Source organism: Mesoplodon bidens (genome assembly GCF_964165515.1).
Source record: "Mesoplodon bidens genome assembly, chromosome: 7".
Lineage (NCBI taxonomy): Eukaryota > Metazoa > Chordata > Mammalia > Artiodactyla > Ziphiidae > Mesoplodon > Mesoplodon bidens.
This window is the reverse complement of record NC_138164.1, coordinates 60,593,022-60,619,118: the sequence shown is the minus strand read 5'-3', so window position 1 is coordinate 60,619,118 and position 26,097 is coordinate 60,593,022. Positions and strand designations below refer to the sequence as shown.

Below are 26,097 nucleotides of genomic sequence, written 5' to 3'. Positions count from 1 at the left end.
AATTTGCCAGGTGTACTGTGCCTACAAATGCCAATTCCCTTGCCCTTATAAACAGTGAGTAAATGCTAGGTATTGCAAACTTCCAGATAGCCTCCCTAAATAACATCCCTTTCCATTTTATAGCACAATCTCTGATCTCTTCAAATTTACCTTTGGTAATAACTCCCTTATATAAAAAAATTGGGGACTTCCCTGGCGGTCCAGTGGTTAGAACTCCACACCTCCACTGCAGGGAGCATGGGTTCGATCCCTGGTCAGGGAACTAAGATCCCGAATGCTATGTGGTGCAGCCAAAAAAAAAAAAAAAATTGGGATGCATTCATAGACTTGTTATGGAAAATCAAAAAAAGTAATTATGTAAAAGCTTTCAAAAAAGTAAACAGCACTCTAAAATGCTCTTTTTCCTTTTTGACATTCCACAGATAAGACTGAATAAAGTGAGAATTGTTCATTCTTGCCACTAAACATGCATTTTATTCCTCAACACTTACAAGATTCCATTGATTTGTTTATTCATTCATTCACTCTTTCAACAAACATTTACTGAGATCCTGTCTGTCCTAGGCAGTCTGGTGGGCACTATGCAGTCTATGCTTTCAAGGAGCTTGCTAAGAGTGTTTTGGAGAGACAGGTATGTACACAAACACCTGCACTACAGGAAGACAAAGGCAATATAGGTATGTACCAAACGTTACAGGGACAAGAGGGAGAGAAGGGGGAGAGTTTGGGGAAGGCTTCATGGGTGAGGTAGGGCTTTATCAAGATGTAAAGAATGAACATAGATGTTTGCCATTCCAAAAAATGGCATTCTACAAAAATAAGGAGGCATGAGGCCCTCGAAGAGAACCGACAGAAAAACCAGGCATAGTTCGATAAAAAAAAATACTGAGAACTCTAGTCATTTCAAAGTATAATAGGCCTTTGAGTAGTAAGAGTATAGGTATCTTTTTCTTTAATATCTACTCTTTTCTGTACTTCCCAAATTTTCTGCAATAAACATTACTTGGATGATCAGATAGTAAAAACAGAAGGGAAGGGACTTCCCTGGTGGTCTAGTGGGTAAGACTCCACACTCCCAATGCAGGGTGCCCGGATTTGATCCCTGGTCAGGGAACTAGATCCCACATGTGTGCTGCAACTAAGAGTTTCCATGCCGCAACTAAGAAGTCCGCACGCTACAAGTAAAAAAATATCTCACAGGCTGCAATGAAGATTCCGTATGCTGCAACTAAGACCCAGCACAGCCAAAGTAACTAACTAAATAAATAAATATTAAAAAAAAAACAGAAGGGAAGAAATGAAGTAGTTGAATTTCAAAAGTCAACCTAACATGACAAAATAGTGCTAGCTTTTAAGAGTACTGCTGGGATAGGACCCAAGGGACCCTGCTGGGATGCTAGGGAACTTAGAATCTGTGGACTCTACTATATATAAATTATATCTCCATTTTAAAAAATGTAAGTGGATTAAAAAAAAAAAGGAAAGAGCAGCCTTACAGAGAATGATGATGAATGATGCTTTTACTCTCCACAGAGAACAGGAGCTGGGTCAGCTTCAGGCTTGGAAACTGCTCCCAGAAGAGTAAGATTTCCATCTCTCCAGACACCTGCTCAGCAAGGGATGCAGGCAAATTAAAGGACCCACAGGAGAGGCCCCTTCCTCTCATCTTCTGGGTGAGCTGCAGCTGCAGCAAGGCAGACCATTTATAGAACAAAAGCTAGCACACAGCTCTCCTGCTCAATTCCATCTCAAGGTCAGAGCCCTACCCCCAACTACTAAAGGAAAAATGGATCAAGATAAAATGAAAATCAGAAGAAAAGAAAATCATTTTATCTCTGAAAAGCTGGGCAGTAAGAATGCCTGATATGATGGTCTGAAAACCTCAATCAGTGCAGAGAAGTGAATTGTTAAAAATGAACATCTCTTTATGCTCTACTATTTGGAGCAAAGAACCAGGAAAGAGGCAAAAAGCAGCACATCATTCATTCTGTCATCCTAGAATTCATGTTCATGCCTACTGGAACTCAATCCAAGTCAACAAATATTCATTCAGTGCCTACTATGTGTCAGGTACTGGGCAAGGTCTTAGCGTGACTGCTGATGAAGACGGAAACAATCCCTGCCTTACATATCTTAGAGTCTAATAATAGTCAAGTAATTATGAGGGTAAGGAATGAGCATTTTGAAAGAGAAGTTATATACCCTTTTTAAAAAAAATAAATTTATTTATTTTACTTATTTATTTTTGCTGTGTTGGGTCTTCATTGCTGCGTGCGGGCTTTCTCTAGTTGCAGCAAGCAGGGGCTACTCTTCGTTGTGGTGTGCGGGATTCTCATTGTGGTGGCTTCTCTTGTTGTAGAGCACAGCCTCTAGGTGCACGGGCTTGAGTAGCTGTGGCACGCAGGCTAAGTAGTTGTGGCTCAAGGGCTCTAGAGCGCAGGCTCAGTAGTTGTGGTGCATGTGCTCAGTTGCTCTGCAGCATGTGGGATCTTCCCGGATCAGGGCTTGAACCCATGTCGCCTGCATTGGCAGGCGTATTCTTAACCACTGCGCCACCAGGGAAGAATATACACTTTACTTCTCCTAAATATATAACATAAAGACCTAACTTAATGAGGTTCTCTGAAGAAGTGACATTAAATAAAGCCTAAGAGGGCTTCCCTGGTAGCGCAGTGGTTGAGAGTCCACCTGCCGATGCAGGGGACACGGGTTCGTGCCCCGGTCCGGGAGGACCCCACATGCCGCGGAGCGGCTGGGCCCGTGAGCCATGGCCACTGAGCCTGCGCGTCCGGAGCCTGTGCTCCGCAGCGGGAGAGGCCACAACAGTGAGAGGCCCACGTACCACAAAAAATAAATAAATAAATAAAATAAAGCCTAAGAAAAAAATAGGGGCTGATTAGCTGAAGGGGAAAGAGTATTCTAGGCTTTAGAGAGCATGTGCAAAGCTCCTGAGGTGGGAAAGAACAAAAAACAAAGTCAGTGTAACTGGAGATAGAAGGAGAGGGAGAGAGAAGTGTGAGTTAAGGTGAGAGAGGCAAGCCCAGGCCATGGAGCGCCTAGCAATGTATGTGAGGAACTTTTATTTTGAGCCTAAAGGAATGAGAGGCCATGGAATGAATTTAAGCATGAGAGTGACATGATCATATTTCCATTCTAGAAAGATTACGCTAAAAGCAGTGTGGAGAACCAGTCACAGGGAATTACGAATTTGGAGGAAAAGAAGTGGGTTCAAATCCAGACCTTGACACTTATGACCATAGGCAAGCTTTTATTATACTACTACTAATAATAATGATAACAATAATAATAATAGCAGCCAAAGTTTCTGGACTTAGTTGTAAGCATTTTAAATATATTAACTCCCTTAATTTTCACAATAGCTTTATTAGATAGGTACTTTTATTAGCCTCGTTTTACAAATGAGGAAACCAAGACACAAAGAGGTTAAGGAAACTGCCCAATATCACACAGTAAGAATGTAGCAGAACAAGAGCAAAACCTAAGCAGTCTGGCTCCAGAATCAATGCTTTGATACACTATGGCAAGGTGCTTGTATGAATTAAGTAAAATAATATACAAAAAAAGTATTTAGCAGAGTGGCTGGCTGTTATGATAGTAGGTGCTCAACAAATGTTACTGCCTGCCTGCCTTTACTCAAATGCAGCCAGAGCTTTTCACAGTAGGGTATTAAAAACAAAATATTTTAAAAAGTCCTTCTGAAAATTTAAAACACTATTCCAAGGAGCTGATCCACTGTAGGTATGATAACATTCTGTAAATGGCATTTAATGCCTCTTTGCCACCACCATGTCTGAGATGCTACCCCTAATCCCTGCCAGCTGAAAAACATCTCATTAATTACTAATAACAATAATATTATTTACAGAGTGTTTACAACGTTCTGTTAAGTGCTATTATATATTTTCTTATTTAATTTTCAGAACTCAAAGAAATAGGAAAATTATCATCCCCATTATGAAGACAAAGAAACTGAGGTTCAGAATTTCTCAAGGTCATATTGCTAATAACTGGTAGAACTAGGATTTAAATGCAGACAGTTTGATTCCAGAGCTTTTACTCTTAACCACTTGTTACTCAAAGTGTGATCCAAAGACAAGCTGCTAAGCAAACTGCTTGTTATCAGTTCAAGACAAGATAAGAAGCACGAAACAGTCAGTAAACACACTTTAATTCAATCAACATTTTGTTTTCAATAGCAAGAGTTTCTTGATGAAGGAAGCAAAGCGTTAATGTACATTTTGGCATAAGCTCCTGATATCTTCGCAGAGTGGTACTTTGAGAAGCATTGCTCTAAATTATTATGCTACTCTGCCTCCTGGAACTGATATTAAACTTTATCTTTCACTTATCACTTTCATATTATGTTATAATTATTTTTTTTGGTGTGTGTATGTGTGTGTGTGCACACACACATACACACACACTCTCCTTGAAATCGGGCATTTACCTTTGCATCCTCCAGTCAGAATGTCTAGTCCAATGCCTACCACAGAGCAAGAAGAGACTCAACCAGCAGTTCTTTAATTAAGTACTTAAAAGCACTTTCATTAAACTTTAGGAAATGAATACTACACAACTGGATTGTGTAGTCATATTCAAGAACTTGTCATTCTTTCAAGAATGGCTTAATGTTCCCCATGTGGCAGGCTTTATGCTAGGTACTGAAGAAATGAAGAAGAACACAAGTCCCCATGTAGTCAGGGGGGAAGGGAGCTGGCAAATGAATAGATGATTACAGCCCAGAGCACTAAGTGACATGATAGAGGTATGTGTCAAGTGCTGAAAGAGCAACCAACTCTCTGGGGCATCAGAAAAAGATAAAGCACATCTTTAGGCCTAAAACAATTGAAGTACTATCAGCTGTGAGAGCTAAAGTCACAGCTGATTATCCAATCTTCTAAGGAGCACATTTAGCACAGTTATACTCTAAGTAAAAAGGTTTAAAAGTTCAAATTTGGCTTAAGGACTTAAAATAAAATACTATATAATTAAAAATACTGGAGTCATGGAGAACTGGGTTAAATCCAGGCAACTTACTGGTTCTGTGAATTTTGGCCTTTCAGAGCCTTGGTTTACTCATCTATAAAATGGGAATATACTAATATCTATTGAGTAAGAAAGTATAATTTTTGCCATATCCACATATGATGCCACGTATTACCTTGCTACAATGGCAAACCAACCACCCAAACTATTATTTATTAAATATTTTTCTTTAAATCAACTCACTTAAAAATGAATTTTAAAAAGAAACTTGAGATGTGGAACAACTGGAACTCATGTTGCTGGTTAGCGTGAAAAGTGGTATGGCCACTGAGGAAAGCAGCTTGGCAGTTTCTTACAAATTTAAAAGTACAGGACTTCCCTGGTGGTGCAGTGGTTAAGAATCTGACTGTCAATGCAGGGGACACGGGTTCGAGCCCTGGTCTGGGAAGATCCCACATGCTGCAGAGCAACTGAGCCTGCGCACCACAACTACTGAACCTGCACACCACAACTACTGAAGCCTGCACACCTACAGCCCATGCTCTGCAGCAAGAGAAGCCACCACAAGGAGAAGCCCACTCACCACAACGAAGAGTAGTCCCCGCTCGCCACAACTAGAGAAAGCCCACGTGCAGTGACGAAGACCCAATGCGGCCAATAAATAAATTTATTTATTTTAAAACTAAATAAAAATAAAAATACACCACTCTTACCATTTGACCCAGCAATCACACTCCTAGAGAAATGAAAACTTCTGTTCTCACAAACACCTGTACATGTTTATAGTAGCTCTATTTGTAACTGCCCGAAACTGGAAACAACACAAATGTCCTTCAAATGAATAAACAAACTGTGGTACATCCATTCAATGAAATGCTACTCAGCAACAAAAAGGAACAAACTACTTGACACAGGCAACAACATGGATGAATCTCAAATACATTATCCTAAGTGAAAGAAGCCAGACTCAAACAGAAAAATATTGCATGATTCCATTTATATGACATTTTGGAGAAGGCAAAACTACAAGGACATAAAATAAATCAATAGTTGCAGGGACTTGGGGTGGGACAAGGGATTAACTACAAAGGGAGGAGGGGACTTCTTGGGATGATGAAAATGTTCTATATCCTGATTATGATGGTATTTATTCTACTGCATGCATTTGTCAAAACTCACAGAAACTGTTCACTAAAATGGTGAATTTTACTAACGTAAATTATACCTCAATAAGCCTGACTTTATATCACTACAGTAAATAGAAAAATGAGTATCAGTTGACATAAAAAGAAGGTAAGCTAAAAATAAATACAGTGAAAACAAAACAATGTTATAAAATTCTAGCTAGATGGTGGTGTTTGCCAAAGACTCTGAACCTGAGGTCCCCTCTTTCTTATAAAGATTAGGAAGTACTTCAGTGGTGTTAAGGACATACCAGCACAACACTAAGAATTTCTCCTTGACATAATTAGGTTTAAAAAGAATTAAAAAGGGAAGAAATTTCTCACCATGTGATTTAATGTTATTTAAGGCAAACCACAGGGCATCCCACACTTTCTCAAACATTGAGATAAGATATGTAAAGTGCCTGGCCTGGCATAGATAGTCAGTAAATGTTAGTTCTTCTCCCCTACAGTTTTGCAGCAAACCCAAAGAGTATGTAAAAAGCAGAGGCGGCGAAGAATATCTATATAAATGGGGGGATATACCATGTTAATGGATCAGAGGACTCAAAATAGATGTCAATTCTCCTCAAATTGATCCTCAGATTCAACACATCCCACCAAAATTCCATCAGGCTCTTTTCTGTAGAAATCAACAAGCTAATTCTAAAACTTTAATGAAAAACCCAGGGCCCTAAAATAGCCAAAATAATTTTGAATAAAGAACAAAGTTGCTTTTTCAGTAATCAAGCTACTGTGATCAAGATAGTGTGGTATGGGGAATTCCCTGGAGGTCCAGTGGTTAGGACTCAGTGCTTTCACTGCCGTGGCAGTGGTTCGATCCCTGGTCAGGTAACTAAGATCCCACAATCCGGGCAGTGCAGCCAAAAAAAAAAAAAAGAAGAAGAAGAAGAAAATAAAGCCACTATGAAATACCACCATATATGTCCTAGAATAACTTTAAAAAAATGTGACAAACTAAGTGCTGACCAGGGTAAGGAGTTATTGAAACTCTCATATACTGATGGTGGGAATACAAAATAGGACAGCCACTCTGGAAAAAGTTTGGCAGTTTCTTATAAAGTTAAACATACATTCACCATACAACCCAACAATCCCAGGCTTAGGTAGTTATTGAAGAAGAAGGAAGACACATGCCCCTACAAAACTGGTATGAGAAAGCTTATGGCAGTTTTATTCATAATTGCCAATAAACTAGAAACAATCCAAATGTATATCAACTGTTGAATGCATAAACCAATTAAGGTTCACCATTTAATGCAATACTATTCAGCAACAGAATATTGCAAAACCCCAGGTGAATCTTAAACCCATTATGCTAAGTGAAAGAGGCCAGAAACAAACAGCTACATACTGTATGATTCCATTTATATGATATTCTGGAGAACTTAAAACAATAGGGACAGAAAATCAATCAGTGGTTGCCAGGGACTTGAGAGGAAAGAGAGAGGAAATTGACTACACCTTGGGCACCCAGGAACTTTTTGTTTTAAGAACTTAATGGACTTGTTCTATATTTTGATTGTGGCAAACTATATACCTAAAAAGAGTGAATTTTACTACATGTAAATTATATCTCAAAACTTCATTTAACAAAGCAGAGCATACTACCCACACCAAGAACATCCCATGCAAAGGCATCTTTCATACCTTTCCTCAACTTTAATGGAGAGATGGTTGCAGAGGTTGTGAACATACTGGGCATAACACTCTGCCAGGGCCATATCATATGCAGTCAGGTGAATGTTTAAAACCCCATATTCATAATCTGTCCCCAGATTAATGGGTCTCACTTCCACTTTTCCCCTCTTCTTCCTGGGCTAAACAGGAAACAAAAGAAAAAGAAACTAAATCAAAGTATTGTACAAGAAATTCTAACCATACCATCTTGATATATATACATTAAAAAAATCAATCTTTCAGTTAAATTTGTTTACCATTTTTCTCTCAGGTTATCCTACCTATAAATTGAACTTTTCCTGGGAAGGAATGGGCAGCCTCCCTTGACACTCTGGGCTGTAGCATCAGTCAATGAAAGGAGAGGGAATATTGCTGGCATTATTTAACATAAATACATGGGACTGTCTTCTGCCATTAACTAGTTTTGAAACTCACCTTCCAAATCTGGCCCTCAGTTTCCCAATTTTTATATTAATGGGGTTATGCTAGATAACAGATTCTTGAGGATTTTTTTTGGCCATGCTGCACAGCTTGTGGGATCTTTTTTTTTTTTTTTACAGGAAATAAAGAATCCTTTTTTATTTATTTTTTTTGTGTGTTAGTTTCTGCTTTATAACAAAGTGAATCAGTTATACATATACATATATGTTCCCATATCTCTTCCCTCTTGCATCTCTCTCCCACCCACCCTCCCTATCCCACCCCTCTAGGTGGTCACAAAGCACCGAGCTGATCTCCCTGTGCCATGCGGCTGCTGCAGCTTGTGGGATCTTAGTTCCCTGACCAGGGATTGAACCTGAGCCCTTGGCAGTGAGAGCACACAGTCCTAACCACTGGACCACCAGGGAATTCCTAACAGATTCTTTTTTTTCTTTTTTTAAAAATAAATTTATTTATTTACTCATTTATTTTTGGCTGCGTTGGGTCTTCGTTGCTGCGCACGGGCTTTCTCTAGTTCTGGCGAGCGGGGACTACTCTTTGTTGCGGTGCCCGGGCTCCTTCTCATTGTGGTGGCTTCTCATGTTGCTGAGCACCGGCTCTATGCACACAGGTGGGCTAAGTAGTTGCCGCTCACGGGCTCTAGAGTGCAGACTCAGTAGTTGTGGTGCTTGGGCTTAGTTGCTCCGTGGTATGTGGGATCTTCCCAGACCAGGGCTTGAACCGGTGTCCCCTGCATTGGCAGGCGGATTCTTAACCTCTGTGCCACTAGGGAAGCCCTCCCAACAGATTCTTAATCTAGAATCCATAAAGGAATTTCAAGGGGTGTGTCAACCCCAAAACTTATATGCAAAATTTTACATGTGCACACATTTCTTCTAAGGAGAGAATCTTAACTTTCATCGGAATCCTAAAGAAATCAATCACAAGAAAGTGCAGAATTACTTCTCTCCAGCCCTCCTAGCTTTGAAATTCTGCAGTCCAATTATTTAGACAACCTTCCTTTTAAAAACTTAGAGGCAGACAAATTATTTTATTTCTACCCTTCTCTTTCATATAAAGTATTGCTTCACTACATATCAACCTGTGCAAACTGCTGTAAAAAGTATGAGCCCTGGGAAAACAGATATGTAACACGACATAGATCAGGATCAAGAAAGCTTCTCAACCAGAAATAATTTAACCTAAATGCCCATCAGGAGGGGAACTTATTAAATAAAACATGGCACATCCATTCAATAGTACATTATGCAGCTGTAAGAAGACATAAGGAACTTCCTTATGTACTGATACAGAAAGGTTTTTAAGATAAATTAAATGATAAAAGCAGACTGTAGAATAATGCTTTCAGAATATTGCCATACATATACAAAGGGTGGGTGGGGGAGAATAGATGTGTGTGTTTAATTACTTACATATTTATTTGTTTGCATATCAAAAAATAACTCTGGAAGGGTATACAAAAATACTAATACCATTGGCTGCCTATGAGGGAGGGAACTGTATGGATGGGGCACAGGGATGGGAAGGAGACTTTTGAACTATTTCCCTTCTATATTTTTTGAATTTTTAATAATATGAATCTTTTATCAATTCAAAGTTAGAATCTTAAAATCTACCTTGCTTTTTAAAATTTTTTAGTAAAAATGTTTTTACAATATTCATACTAAAAATGCATAAATAAGTACACAGCTCAATGAATTTTCAAAGTGAAAATACCTGTATAAACAGTATCTTGAACAAGAAACAGACCACTACCAGCACCCCCAAAAGTCTCCTGCCCCCCAAATTGGTGACCACTAGTCTGACTTCTAGAACCATATGCTCATTTTGCCTTTTTTCTAAATTCGTGAAAATGGAATAATATATTATGTTCTCTTTTGTGTCCAGCTTCTTTAACTCATTATGTTTGTAAGATTCATCATGTTTCAGGTGAAACAGGAATTCTTTCCTTCTCATTGCCCTAGTAAGTCTATTATATGAATATGTTATAGTTTATTTATCCTTTTTACTGTAGGTGGAAATTAGAGTTGTTTCCAGTGTGGAGCCATTATGAACAGTATTGCTACCAATGTTTTTGCATGTATCTTTCAGTGGACATATGTATGTATTTCTGTTGGGGATATACCCAGAACTTGAACTACTCAGTTACAGACAATGTAGAGGTTCATCTTTAATAAGTTCTCTGTTTTTCAAAGTGGTTTCCAATTTAGACTCCCACCAGCAGTACACGAACATTCTTGTTGCTCTACATTCTTGCCAATACTTACAAAACTTAGTATAGTCAGGTTTTCTGGTCGGTTTCTTTTAGCCATTCTGGTTGGTATGAGGTGGTAATGCATTGAGACTTTAACTTGAATTTCCTTTAAGTCTACTGAACCTGAGCATGTTCCCATATGTCCACTGGCCATTTGGATATTCTCTTTTATAACATGCCTATTCAAGTATTTTGCCCATTTTTTAGATTGGGTTGCCTTCCTTTCTCTTACTGATTTGCAGAGGTTCCTTCTATATTCTAGACATGATCCTTTGTTAAACATACATGTTGCAAATATCTTCTTCCTCTCTGTGTCTTCCTTTTTCACTTTTTAATGGTGCATTTTGATGAGCAAAAATTCTTATTTTTAAGGTAGTCCAATTTACTCATTTTTTTCTTTTATATTTATAGTGACTTTTGTGTCCTGTTTAAGAAATCTTTGCTTACCTTAAGATCATGAGGATATTCTTGTATGTTATCTTCTAAAGTTTGATTATTTTAATATTTACATTTAGATCTACAATCATTTTAAGTGCTTTTTGTGTACAGTGTGAAATAGGAGTCAAGTCAGTTTTTTTCACATGACTATTCAATCCAATTGACCCAAGTACCCCAGCACCATTGCAATGCAGTGTCACTTATGTCATATAATAAATGTTCAGAGATACTTGGATCTGTTTCTATATTCTTTATCCTGCTCCATTGGGCTATTTGTCTATTCTTGAGCTAATATCACACTGTCCTAATTATTGGAGATTTAGAATAAATCTTTCTATTTGGTAGAAAATTTTTTTAAAGAAAAAAATGGGGTGGGGATCTATTTACATGTCTTAAGTCACCCCTATCTAACAGCCAACAGCCTAGTTACTGCCATAGCAGAGGTGTTCCTGGCAGAGCACCTAGAGTGGTTCTCTCACATAAATGCTCTCCAGGTCAGTCTAAGAGAGCAGGGGCCCAATCTGGGGAAACAGGGGGAGGACCAAGAAATGGTCCTTTCACAAGGCCGGTAAAACTGATACAAACCTGATCTCACAGGGATATTCTGAGAACTGAACAAAATACTGTATATAGTTAATTCAATCTGTGGCACATATTTAAACACTCAATAAACATTAACTTTTATTATTATTTTTTCATTTTCATATTCCTCACATCTAGCACAGGGCCCAGCAGAGAGACAACATGCAGTGAATCACTATTTTTGAATTTTAGAATAGGATGGCATTTAGAGATAACTTTTTCCCAGTTCTTCATCCTTGCAGGGGAAGAATATGAAGCCCAGAGAGATTAAACATGTCCCCCAGAGTCACACAGCCACACCGGACAGATCCTAGGAACTAACCCAGACCTCCTGACTCCCAATGCAGAAATTTTTTCACTGAAGCCTCTGCATTATTAAAGTTCTTAATAGTGGTAGTCACCCCAGGGTCCTAGACTTTGCTATGAGTGAGAAGCCAACTTCTATAACCAACCATCAAGGTGCAGGGGCTTGGCTCTCCTGCAGAGCCCACCATACCCGAGGCCAAATGCAGCGATCCAGACTTCTCATCCTGACAGTACTGCAGTCAGAGCTGTGAAGAATGCTAAAGTCAGAATGCAAAGGGGAGTGGCTGAAATTTTCCATCAGGGAAGGGAGGAGCTTCTTTGAAGCCTGCAGGAGGCTTTTCTTAACCAGGGAAAATGCCAGGGCTCTTCAAAGGTGTCGCTTTAGGAGAACAAAAAGAAGAAAGCTGATTCTAGTATCCCTCTTGGCATCTCACTTGCTTTTCCATGTTGGCCTAGATCTGTCTGGACCAATCCACACCATCAGGAGTCCACTGTGATATTATATTTCCGTTCTGAGCCAGGGCACAGCATAGCTAGCAAGAGCTTGAGTGCATGAGATTTCAGACACCAGTTCCTATAATTTTACCTGCTCAATCTTTCTCATCCCCTCCTTTTCATTCCTACTGCCTGAGTTCAGACCTTCATGACTGCCATGGGGAGCTATTAAAGATATCTGTGCAAGAGATGTACAGAACTAGGGCTGTGTTTTGGGAAGGCCACCCTGACTGCCCATGAAGGAGAGGTAGGCAGGAAAGGAATGGAGGCTACAAGAAAGATGGCAGGGAAGATGGACTACTGTCCACCATCAAACTTTGGTACTCCTGTGACTGACCTGGATTCACCATGAGTTGGCCCAGGGCGGCCATCCTTGGATCCCTGTAGAAGTACAATATGATGCCCAAAATGGGCCATGGGATAAATCACTAAACCATTTTTGTACAGAAATATCCATATTACTCCTAGTTTACAGACAGAAAACTGAGGTCCTCTGAAGGATGTTATTTGGCCAAGGCTACTGGGGAACTTTGCTGGCAAAGAACAGATAGAGAAAGGACTCAGATTAGAATCACAGACTGTTATAGCTGGAAGATAACTTAGAGATAACTTAGTTTCTCCTTCTTTCCTCCCCTAATTTTATATAAGGGGGAAGTCAAGGTCCAGAAAGGGGAAATGACTTGTTTAAAGGTTACAATAGTAAGGAAATGGAAAAGGCAACCACTTTGGGTCTAGCCATGGCTAGAAGATGAGTCTGTGGCCCCAAACCCAGGCTATCTCCTCTAGATTCTGCAAAAGTAATGAGAGTAGCTGCCTATCACTATAGGTGGCATTCTCTAGGGTGGGAAAGTTGGGAAGAAATTGTATCATCTGAATCCTCAAATGAAAAGCTGACAGGCCTGCAGCACATACAGCTTCCAGAAATTCTGCTGATGGAAATTTTAAAAGCTACACCTGGGGACTTAAATGATTTGGTGATGGTACTCTGAACAGTCCATAATGAGCCGTAGGGTGCACAGAAATCAAGTGGTTATGTTTATAACTCAGTGTAGCACACTCAAGAAATGTACACCAGACAGAAGGCCTGACCCTGACTGGGATGGCAGAGAGGCTCAGCCTGGTGCTGCATAAAGAGCCCTAGACTAAGAAGGAAGCCAAAGAAAATCTGAGGGACTTCCCTGGCAGTCCGGTGGTTAAGACTCTGCGGTTCCACTGCAGGGAGCACGGGTTTGATCCCTGGTTGGGGAACTAAGATCCTGCATGCTGTACAGCATGGGTGAAAAAAAAAAAAAAAAGAAAATCTGGGCTCAAGTACTGTCTTAGTCACTACATGACATTGAGTGACCTCTCTAGGTGTCAGTGTCTTCATCTCTAACCTCTAAAGTTCTTGTGAAGCTCAAAATAGTGAATTTCTGTGAAATGGAAATAGCATGGACATTAGATGGATTCTGACCACTGTCAGTTCAAATAATGGCTCTGGAAATAATAGCCACTTGGGAGAGTCATTTAATGAGTCTTAGATTCCTTAAACAGGGTCCTTAATAACCACAGCATATCTGAGGATTAAATAAAATATACCATTTATAATACTGTAAAATGAAATAATGCTTTTAAAACCTGGCACACAGTGGTTACACGTCTGGTATATAGTAGTTGCTCAATAAGTGGTATCTTTAAAGAAAGATTGAGTAATGTACACAGATAGGACATTATTTTTACTACAAATTGGAGGTAAGCACCAAGTATCCTACTGGTATGCTTTACAGAATGAGACATTTACTAAGCACCTGCTGTGTGCAAAGTGCTGATTCAACCACTCTAAAGAAAGAAACCAAAGAAAGAGAAAACACAGTCCAAGCTCTAAAGAGGCTTACAGTTCAGAGAAAGAGGGAGAGAGAAGACACACATGAAAGAACCAGCCCTCTCAGGACTTCCCTGGTGGCACAGTGGTGAAGAATCCACCTGCCCATGCCGGGGACACGGGTTCAAACCCTGGTCCGGGAAGATCCCACATACCGTGGAACAACTAAGCCTGTGCGCCACAACTACTGAGCCCACGCACCGCAACTACTGAAGACCGCCCGCCTAGAGCCTGTGCCCTGCAACAAGAGAAGCCACTGCAATGAGAAGCCCGCGCACCACAACGAAGAGTAGCCCCCGCTCGCCACAACCAGAGGAAGCCTGTGCGCAGCAACGAAGACCCAATGCAGCCAAAAATAAATAAATTAATTAATTTAAAAAAGAAGAAGAAAAAGAACCAATCCTCTCAATTTAATCATAACAAGCAGCCCACCTCCCATGGCAAGTTCAACACAAGCTACCTTGCTACACCACGTCAATTAAAACCCAAGAGCAATGACCTCAGGTGGCCGCAGCTGAAAGTGCAACGAGCAGGTCAGTACTCAGGTTTTTTGCATGACATATGAGGGTATACAGTAGCTCCTCAATAAATGGCAACTTTAAAAAAAGTTGATCTAGACTTGTCTACTCATGTCCCTTCATCCTCTAGTGCCCACTTGAGATTCCAGGATTAACAAACTGCTAAAAGTTTCCCAACTGCATCTCCAGGATCAATGACTTTCCACCTTTGCACAGAATGTTTCCCCTCCCTGCAGAGTCTGACTCTTCACCCAACATCCTCAATGTGAGTAACTCCTAGTAACTTTTTGTTGCTGTTGTTGTTGCTTTTTGCGGCACCCACGCAGCGTGCGGGATCTTAGTTCCCCGATCAGGGATGGAACCCATGCCCTCTGCAGTGGAAGCGTGGCATCTTAACCATTGGACCTCAAGAGAAGTCCCTTCTAGTCATTTCTTAAGACTCTGTTCATGCTCTTCCAGGAGGACTTCCCTCATTCCTCATGCTGAGTTAGGTACTACTCCTATGTGTTCCCATAGCAACCCCCTCCTCATTATACACCACTATCACTTATCACATGTATCCATTTATTCAACAAATATTTTCTGTGATAAGCCAGACCAGGGTTAGCAATGGGGATATGATAGTAACTAAGACAGCCATAGTCTCTGCTTGCTGAAACTTGCAATCTATTGGGAAAGACATACATAGAGCAATTATAAGAAGATGCATGTTTTGAGGGAGGAAAATAGAGTGCTATGGGATTGTAAAAAGAGGGACTAATGCCATCATCAGCATCATCATTATCACCACCAGTAACTACATATGGGCTCCATGTTTCAGACACTGTGCTAAGTACTTAAAGCTTTCTTTTTTAACTTACTTCTCACAAAGCATTTAAATAACATGGTTATTTAAAGGCAAGAAAATTGTGGCTTGTAAAAGTTAAGTAACTTACCCAAGGACTTACACTAGTAAGCATAAGAACTGAATCTTTAACTTGGGTCTGCCTAATTCTAAAACATTTCTCTTATTCTCTGTCTTTCTCTTTAAGGAAGGTACGCAGAGCCTGCCAGATTCCTCAATATCTATTCTCTCTTTTCTCTTTAATCATGGACCTGCTGAATTTTACCTGGGCACATGACCATTTATAATAAAAATTACATTTCCCAACCAATCTTGCAGCTGGGTATGGTTATGTGACCAAGTTCTGGCCAGTGGGATACAAGCTCACACATACTGCTTTCCCTTTCCCCTTCCTGCTGGTTGGAATGTGGACATGAAGGCTTAAGTGGAGGCAGCCATCTCAGACTATGAGATAGAAGCAGTATGATAAGTGTTGCAAAACAAAAGGCGGGAATATCTACCTATACTTTATATGACAGAAAAATAAACTCTATCTTGTTTAAGCCCCTTGATTGAGTGGATCTCCCTCTTACGGCAGCCAAACCACTACCTCAATAAGAAAGTATTATGTCTCATTCATTTCTCTATTTCTAGAGCCCAGCAATATTAAATGTTGAGTTGAGCTGAATTAAATTCTGGTTCTAATTCTGTTATTTACTAGCCATATGGTCATAGAGAAATCACTTATGCTCCTCAGTTTCCTTTTCTGCCCAGTCTACCTCACAGGATAGTTGGTGAAGCAAAAAGCATGGTTTTCAAATCTGTTGGTTACAAAGGGCCTAAGAAAAAATCACATTTCCCTTTGTGAAGCACATGAAATACTCATCAATGTGCTTTCACTGTATAAAACAAGAATGACTTAACTAGCAGAACATATGGTTAGATTATATAAATGGAGTTCTCTGCATTTCAAAAAATATGAAAACATATGAGTTTCTCTGTTCATCAAGTAAAACTGATGGGAGAAAAACGTGTAATTTAGAAAATTCTATCCATTAACTTAATTGTCTTTCTAAAATGTGGAAGATTGCCATTATTAAACCTGAGGAGAGGTTCCATTCTAGGATCACCAGTGTTCCAAGGGCCTATGGATTGAGAGGCACTGAGATAATGGATGGAAAACACTTTGAAAATGGAAAGAGATCATTACTTTTACTCATATCAAAAATGAATCTCTCTAAAACTCTGACACTTGTAATTTAGCAAAACAGGCAAGGCAGGATGAGAGCCCAGTGGGCTGGAGACCAGGGTGCTCTAATGGCACAGGCTAAAAGTCAGGTCTTCACAGGAATCGCTCTGTGTCTGGCAAAGCTCTGGGAAACTCTTTTATAGTTTTTACAGCCCCAGTGTTTCCAGCTACCCTAAGCAACTGCATACTCCTAGATGAGTGTCAGTTCACTTTACATACTCAGTGTAAGAATACAGGTAGTATTTAATAAATGTTTGTTGAGCTGAACTCTATAACACCTCCACTGACACTTTCAGGGAGAACTGCATCTTTAACTTTGCTCTCTTGATATTTAGTTCATTTCCCAAGCAAAGCACTTCCCATGTGTATTTTAGTTACATTTTTTTTTTTTTTTTTTTGCGGTACGCGGGCCTCTCACTGTCGTGGCCTCTCCCGTTGCGGAGCACAGGCTCCGGACGCGCAGGCTCAGCAGCCATGGCTCATGGGCCCAGCTGCTCTGCGGCATGTGGGATCTTCCCGGACCGGGGCACGAACCCGTGTCCCCTGCATCGGCAGGCGGACACTCAACCACTGCGCCACCAGGGAAGCCCTAGTTACATTTTTGAGCACTATCCTTCCCAGGCCACTTCATACTTTTTGTAGTAAGAGACTGTGTCCCACTCACCACAGCATCATCTGTGCAAAGCACAGTGCCTGGCACATAGCAGACACTCAATAACGGTTGTTCTTTTCAATGAGTTACAGGAGGCAGACTTGAGGGAAAACATGGATGCTAGTTTAAAACAACTCTCTGTAAGCCAGTCCTATAATCCATGTCTAGCCCTACAGTCACCAGGCCAGCAAAACCAATCTTTCTGTTTCCAGGAAGCTAGGACTATCACCACAAAGTGATTCTGATCTGCTGATTTTTCTGGGAGTGATGTCACAGTCTCCTCACAGACTTGTGGCTGTTAGAGCTGATCAGTCTATGAGTGCTACAACAAAATAAGTAGGTGTCAGAAATGACAAACACCTCCTCTATGTCAACAGTCAGAACAGCATGAAGTTTCCAAGAGAAAAGGTATCTTGATTCCTAGTGGCCCTTCTACAAAGAGGAAATAAATTGTCTGAGTTCAAAAACCTTACTCTCTTGCCCCAGAGCCTGAAAAATAGAACATATAACAGCTAAAACTGACAGCAATTTATGTTGTCTCCATTTCATCCTCCCACATCTTCCTCTTGGCAATGCTTTTATTCTTGGGCTGCTATTACCCTAAAATTGGAGGCTGAACAACAGCTGAGGGCAAGTAAGTAAGTGGTCTTGGGAGATATGACCTAGCACTATACAAATGTGAAGGACTATACTCTTTTTATTTATTTATTTATTTATTTTTATTTATTTTTTTGTGGTACGCGGGCCTCTCACTGTTGTGGCCTCTCCCGTTGTGGAGCACAGGCTCTGGATGCGCAGGCTCGGCGGCCATGGCTCACAGGCCCAGCCACTCCGCGGCATGTGGGATCCTCCCGGACTGGGGCACGAACCCGTGTCCCCTGCATCGGCAGGAGGACTCTCAACCACTGAGCCACCAGGGAAGCCCCTTCTTTTTATTTTTATCAAATAAAAATCACTCCAAACAATGTGAAGCCTTTTAAATTTAACAGAATGATGCAGGGCTGTTGAAGGAATAATGAGATTACACACTGAGACACAGTGCTATGGCTGCAGATATGCTCTGAAGTGTGATCCCCCACTGCCATGAGTCAAGGTGGGTCTTACATGATGAGAGAAGAAAAAGGAAGATATCATGTCTTAAAAAAGAAAGAGCATGTACAAAGACACAGAAGCATGAGACCGAATGGGTGTATGAGAAAATGTGCCTGAACTATAGCGTGCAAAATGGGAAATCACTGAGAAGGAGATTGGGTCTGTGCTGAGAGACCTGAAATCCCACTGGGGATACAGAAAAAATGGTTTGCTATCATCCCCCATGCTGCCACCCAAGAGGAAGCTTCGTTTTCATCTCTCTTCTCACTAACTCCTCAGAGAAGCATCAAGGACAAGGGCAGAGGATGGAGGGATGGGAACCAACCTAGAGTTATAAACCAGGCCATGCACGATAGAGATAAAACCAGTATTGACAAGGAAAGCTGAGGTGAGGTAGATGTGCCTTTTCCTTCCCAAGGTTCAGGAGTCATAAGGCTGACTGTGGGACCTTTGGAAGGAGGAGTGAAGAGATTATACCAGCAGAAAAGGGACAAGGGTTGGCCACTTTGTGCATGAGAATTAACTCTTGTCTCAGGGATGTAGGGCTCAGGAGAGTAGAGGAGCCAGTCTGAGAGTCAGAGAAGAAAAAACGGGAATGTGGCTGTTTATTGTTTTTTCTAGGTTCTAAGTTCAGGGAAGAAAGGAAGCCAAAAGATGACTTCTAGCTTTTCCAGTCCAGTTCCCCAGGGGTACAAAAGAGACAGGGACTTGGGACAGAGCCTCTGTAAGCTGGCGGATGAAAGTTTTCATTGTGCTGTTCCGAGCGGGAAGTGAGGAGCCTCTAGCAGCTTCCATCACCATCCAGCCCTATTGTGCTAGCCACCCTGGAACAATGAATGACATCAGAGAAAAGCCTACAGCCCTAACAAAAGGGAGCATCACTCCCTTCAAGCAACCAAGGTCATCTGGAGGCAGCTGTTTGTAGAGAATGGGTTGTTTGCCAGCTCTGATTTACAAAACCTCAGGGCAGCTCTAATAACCACATTTAGGTTCAGCTCAGTCAATATTTATTGTCCTCTACTTGATGCCAGGCTTTGTGCTGGACACTGAGGATACAGAAAAAATATGAGACATGGCCTCTACCCTGAGTATGCTCATCATCTAGGAGGAGAAACAGTCATCAAAACAGGTGGTTAAAACAGAGCAGCAAGTCCTAGGATAGTGGAAGCACAAGGAACTCCAGCAGCTCATGGTAGGACAAGTAACCCAGTGCAGGGAATCAGAGGTTTCTCAGAAGGGGAGATTTGTTCTTCCCCTCCTCATCCTGCTACCTCAATGGGATTTAGATGTTCAGAATGTATTGGCCAAGTGAAGAAGGAGAGCAGGTCTTCCAAGTAGACAGAAGAGCATGTGAGAGGTCTCAAAACAGTATGACGATTTGAGTATGGTATCCATGAGATGGGAGAGGAGGCTGGAGAGAAAGATGGGACAGATGGCATTAGACATGCCATTAAGCTTCCTTTTATAACAAGCCAAGGAGTGGGCCAGAGCATGGTATATACAGAAAATTATCTATGAGGGAGGATCCCAAGAAATTAAAAAAAACAAAAAACTCACACCCAAACAAAACTAATTTTATTTTCTGCTAATTTATGTGAGACTTTTAGAAGGGGGATATCCCCAAATAAAATAACTCCAAGAACTTACTCTGAGGTGTCACAACTCAGAAAGGGTGTAAATCACTCCTTCTTCTGAATTTTAAATAGAACTTTGTATCTTCCTTTTAGCACTTGTCACTTTCTGCTTGGGAGCATAATTATTTGTGTCTTATCTCTAGTGGTTTATTAGCTCCCTGTGAGCATGAACCAGGTCTTGTTCATTCATACTATAAAATTTTATTTCAACTCAGTATGAATAGGCAAGGCACCCCCAACAGTACCTAGTACATAATAAATGTTTGAAAAATATATCAGAGCATTATGGAGTTACATGATATCAGAGCTGAAAGACTCTTGAAGATATTCTAATCCAGAGTTTCTCAAACTTTGTGAAGAGTCTGACAAAAGCTATGGACTCTCTTCCCAGAAAAAGTCACACATAGAAAACATTTTACATATAATTTCAGGGCCTGCCATGCCCAAAGAGGTTAGGTTAACTTACCCCAAATCACGAAGCTAATAACTGGCAGAACCAAGCCTAGAACACAAGCTTCCTGGTTCCCAATTCAGTACTCTTCTCATCACAAAGGAGCAATTTTAGTAGGGCTGTTTCCTGCTGGGAAGGTGCCTGATACAAGCCTCAGGTGTGGCAACACTCCTGTCATGAAATTCCTTGATATAAGGATGTTGCTCAGGAGAACGTGGCAAGTTTAGTGGCTTCCGAGGCCCAAATGCAGTGGTACTGGACCTCTGCCAAGGTGAGAGAGGCAATGGGAGATGTGCGGGGTTGCATGGGAGCATCGAACTAAGCCAAAGAACCAAAAGCGATGTTGAAATCTCCCCAGCAAAATCTTCCTAACTATACTGTTTACAGGAAGTGATAGAATCGTGACCCAAAGCTAGAATGTCTGACCTTCAAGCCAGTTTTGTGTCCATCCCACTACAAAATCCTCTGCAAATGCACAAAAAATCTAATAACCACCACAGAAGCAATCCTTCAGCTGGAGCCAAAGAAATAGGCTAAATAATCTTACAATGCTTAGAAATAACTCCCAGTTATCTGTGATAATGGATTAAAGAAACACATACATATTTTAAATCTGTAAATACTGTAAAAATCAGCTATTTGGCTGAAAATGTTAATCCACCTCTATGTGCCACAAACCATTCATTCAACTGAACTGAACATATCATTTCCATTGTGAGGTCCGTATTGAACTAAGTACTAAGAAGATATTTTCTTTAAGCATCACAAATAATAAAACCAAATCATTTGCTTTTCACTGTGATAACCTGGCCTAGGGACAAGATTAGGAACTGGCAAAAACGTCTCCACTCTGGATCATATCCAAACTAATTAACTGGAGAGGATTGAGGGACAACCCTCTATCCTTTCTAGCTCCAGTATAATCCAACCTATGCACGTCTGATCTTCGGGGTCTTTGTAAAAGCTGCACGCTATCCTTTTCTAAAGGACCCCTGCCCCTTTTACCTCTTGTGCTTTAACTAGGTGCTTGTATCTTCCAATGCCATGCGTGGGCTGTGACCTGTAGTGCCGACTGATGCTCAGCAGAATGCCACCTAAAAGAGAGAAAATAAGACAAATCTGTTTCAAAGCTCCTCCAGGGACAGATAGATCATACATGAGGAGACAAATTCTCCATCGTGAAATGCAATATTTGGGGATAGTGAGCCTCTTGCTGGTTTAAAGAACCAGAGCTATTTCTTGATCCTGAGCTGACACTCGGTTTACCCCATTTTTCTCTCCGTTTGGCCCCTGAACTATATCTAACCCCCACCACCCATCTTTCTTTGAGATATTCTCTCCTGCTAGAGCCACTGGTGGTAGGGGGACAAAATACATTCTCACAGGGCTCTCATTTTCTCTGTTCCTCAACAGGCAATAATCTTTTTGAAGTGTTCCAATGAAGATTGTTCAGAGAAAGAGACAGGTGGCAAATACAACCAGGAAAAAGGACAATCACAGATTTCCATAGTTTTTTAAACTATCTAATTTGCCTTATTTGTGTTGATATGTAATAATCTCCAACATACTTTTTTAAGTGAATAACAATAACAACTAAAAACCTAAGGTACAGAACAGTGTGTATGTAAAAAATAGGATCTCTATACACATATTCACTGTGGTAGACCCAGAGATATGCCATCCAGATTCCCGTCAAAGAAGGACTTGCTGATATATATATATTCTCCTTTAATCCTCATTATTTTTATCTTCATTTACAAATAAAGAAACTGCAGCTCAAAAAAATAAGAATTGGCCAAGGTCAACCAGCAAGTAAAAGGCAGAACTGCAATTTAAACCCAGGTCTATGTGACTGAACAGCCTGTTCTCAGATGTGTTATAACATCTGAATTTCTGGAATACAAAATCTAGCTAGGGACTTCCCTGGTGGTCCAGTGGTTAAGAAACCACCTTCCAATGCAGGGGATGTGGGTTTGATCCCTGGTTGGGGAACTAAGATCCCACATGCCGCGGGGCAACTAAGCCCGCGCGCCACAACTACTGAGCCCGTGCACTCTGAAGCCCACGAGCCACAACTAGGGAGCCTGCGTGCCGCAACTAGAGAGTCCACACACCACAACTAGAGAGAAGCCCACGCACCTCAACGAAAGATCTCGCATGCCACAGCGAAGATCCCGCGTGCCGCAACTAAGACCCGATGCAGCCAAATTAAAAAAAAAAAATCTAGCTAGACTTGATCGTTCCCATATCTGATATCAGCTCCTTATCTCTACCCTTCACTGGAACCAGCCCTACAGAGCTTTGTTATGCCTGTCTGTCTCTCTTGCTTGTTCCCTACCTTCTGGAAAAGTACTAGTCCTAGGTCCTGCTCCCTTCCCTCCCAGCTCCTGTGGTCCTGCATCTCCCCAGGGCCACCACTTTGTGGGGGGCTAAACACAAAATGGTGTGGAAAAGTCTAATGACATCAAGTGAAATGTTTCTTAAGCTTCTCTTTTCTAAAATATGTTTCCAAGCAGGTCTGCTCTGTGCCAGGCCAATCAAGAATCGTGGCTTCAGAGACTTACCCTATGTTTACAATCCACAGTATTTCATCAAGACAACCCTGGTATATCATGGATCCCTTCCATGATGTGCATTAGTCCGCATTTACTATTATATGCCAACAACTGAATAGATACTGGGACAGTTACAAAGATGACTAAAATATACTACTTTCCCTGGAGACACTCAATGTGTACTGGGGAAGGATGATGGAAAAGCAGATAATTACCTTATAGTGTACAAAATACTTTAATGGAGATGAGAGCAAGGAACCTAGAGGAAAAAACAACTAACTCCACCTTAGGGGTGAGCGGGGAGAAGTGGAAGACGGTACAGAGGAATAGGTTCAGGGAGGTAACAGCTGAACTCTTTTTTTTTTTAAGTCCGTTTTCTCAGCTTTATTATTTATTTATTTATTTGGCTGCATCAGGTCTTAGTTGCAACACGCAGGATTTTCACTGCGGCATACGGGATCTTTCATTGCAGTGCATGGGCTTCTCTCTAGTTGTGGCACACAGGCTTAGTTGCCCCGCGGCATGTGGGATCTTAGTTCCCCGACCAGGGATCGAACCCGTGTCCCCTGCATTGGAAGGCGGATTCTTAACCACTGGACCACGAGGGAAGTCCCAACAGCTGTATTCTTGAAAGAGGAGTAAGAGTTTACCAAGCATGGAAGAAGGAGGTATTTTTGGCACAGGCTTCCAAAGAGCACTGAACATAACTGAGGTATCTTCTTGGCCACAGTCCCAGATGACTCTTTGAGGCTTTAGGTTCCAGACTCTGCAACCTGGGGCCCCACCCAAACAGCTGATATCCAAATCCCCTTGATTGGGTACTCAATCATCCTCAGATCAGAGCCTTGAAAATTAATCCATCCAAAAAGATTTTATTATGACTTTAAAACATGACCTCCTAAAAAGCACTGAACTCTCCAAAGCATGTTTATTCATTCAACAAATATTTATTACTACCCACTGGGGTAGCCAGAAACTATTATACCCTCACAACCATGTGAATGGCACACACTAGAGTTGTGCAATGTACAACCAACCCAATATCCATGGCAGGCCTGGGTTGGTACCAACTACTGCCCTAGATGCTGGAGCTGTAACAATGGGCAAAGACAAAGTCCCTGCAATACAGAATCTATGATCTAGTGGCGAGACAGTAATATCAATGCAGGTGATAAGGGCTACCTACAATAAGGGCTATATACATGAGAGAGGCACTAAGGCTGGACTTGTGGTGTCAGGAAAGGATTCTTAAAGCAGGTAGCTTTTAAGTAAAACCTGACAGATGACTAGGAGTTAGAGAGAACACAGTATGGGGAGGGGAAGACCCAGAGAGAGAATTTCAAGGCAGAGTATAAGCAGCAGGGTGGCAAGAGATGAGCTTACAGAAACAGGCAAAAAGTTTAGGAAGGGCTTAATTATTCAGTACTTATGATGTGCTGGACACTGTGAAATGAGGTGGAGATATAACAGGGGACAAGGCCAACAAAACTCTGCTTATGGAGCTTATAGTCTAGTAGGAGGAGGGAATCATTAATGGAGGAGTGAATAGTCACAAAATAAATATGAAATTACAAATTGTGATGAATGATAAAAAGCGCTATGGCAATACAATCAGTGGATCTATTTTAGATTGGAATATCAGGAAAGGCCTCTAAAAAAAAATGACATGTGAACTGAAACCAGATTTCAGAGGAAAATAGTAACAGTGGTTATCCCCAGGGAGAAGTGGCTAGACGGCAGGAGAGAGAGACTTACTGATGACTTTATACTCTTGTATCTTTTAAAACTTGTTCCATGTACATGCATTATCTACTCAAATAAATAAATAAAATAAGTTGAGATCTGAAAGGCAGATAGGAGTTTATTAGGTAAAAAGATAGAGAATGAATGTTCCAGGCAGAGGGAATAGCGTGTGCAAGGGCCCCCGAGGGGGACACAGATTGGCACATTCAAGGAACAAAAAGACTGTCCATGTGGCTGAAGCAAAGTGAGAGGGGCTGAGTGCACCAGAGATTAGGGCAGTGGATTGGAACCCACCACTCTGAGCCATGTTAAGGGTTTGGATTTCATGCTGAACAGCGGAGAAATTACATGTCTAATGTGTTTTTAAAAGATCACTTTGGTTGTTGTGGGTGGAAGGTGGTGGGAGGGGGAGTGTGGATGGAAGTTCAAGCAAAGATTCAAGTAGTATCCTTGGCTGAGTTGTTGTTGTTAGTCTTCCTGTATCCACACCCCCCTCTCTATTCCATCCTCTAAAGCTGACAACTTAATCCTTCTAAAACACAAACCTAATCATGTTATTCTCTTTCATTAATTCAACCATTTATTCACTGCACACACACAATTTTTAAAAAGGACTTACTCTGTGCCAGGCACTGTATCAGGCACTACAGTAATACCAATAAATGAGACAAGGAAGGTCCTTCCTATATTTCAGAATGTTTGATGATTTTCCACTGCCTGAAGTTCATACTCCTTAGGCAAGCATTTAAGAGTCTCAATTTTATAATCTAGTTCCAACCACTTCACGTCCTCACTCTCCATCCTCCAGGCTTTTAAAATCTTGCTTCTCAGCCACAGAGCTACACTTGCCATTCTGTATAAACCATGCAGTTCTCATGCCTCTGTGTGGTGCTGGGCTGTCCCCCATGCTGGGACTGGACCTCTCTGACAGGTGATATCCTTCACAGCCTCCATGGCCAGCTTAAATGTCATCTCCGTGCTGCCCTAAACATACAAACATCATCAAGAGTTTACAGGTGCAGCTCTCCCATGCCTCCATTATATAGTAAAATATTTTGTGTAAATTAAAAAACAACAACAACCCGGGCACTCGTCACCATCTTTAAGTACACAGAAATTCAATCACCCACCA

The 26,097-nt window shown here is 41.1% G+C and overlaps 1 protein-coding gene across 4 annotated transcripts in view; it reads right to left on the bottom strand.

Annotated features, from left to right (window-relative positions):
- MRPL48 (mitochondrial ribosomal protein L48) overlaps window positions 1-26,097 on the bottom strand; it is a 51,104-nt gene that overhangs the window by 4,910 nt on the left and 20,097 nt on the right. For all 4 annotated transcript variants that reach the window (XR_014016269.1, XM_081239113.1, XM_081239111.1 and 1 more), the window contains 2 exons: window positions 21,673-21,761; window positions 7,842-8,011 (listed from right to left, as the gene is read on the bottom strand). Coding sequence is in view for 3 of the 4 variants with exons in the window: in XM_081239113.1 (XP_081095239.1) it covers window positions 7,842-8,011; window positions 21,673-21,761 (259 nt within the window). In the remaining variant the exon portion in view is untranslated. The remainder of the gene's footprint in view (window positions 1-7,841; window positions 8,012-21,672; window positions 21,762-26,097) is intronic.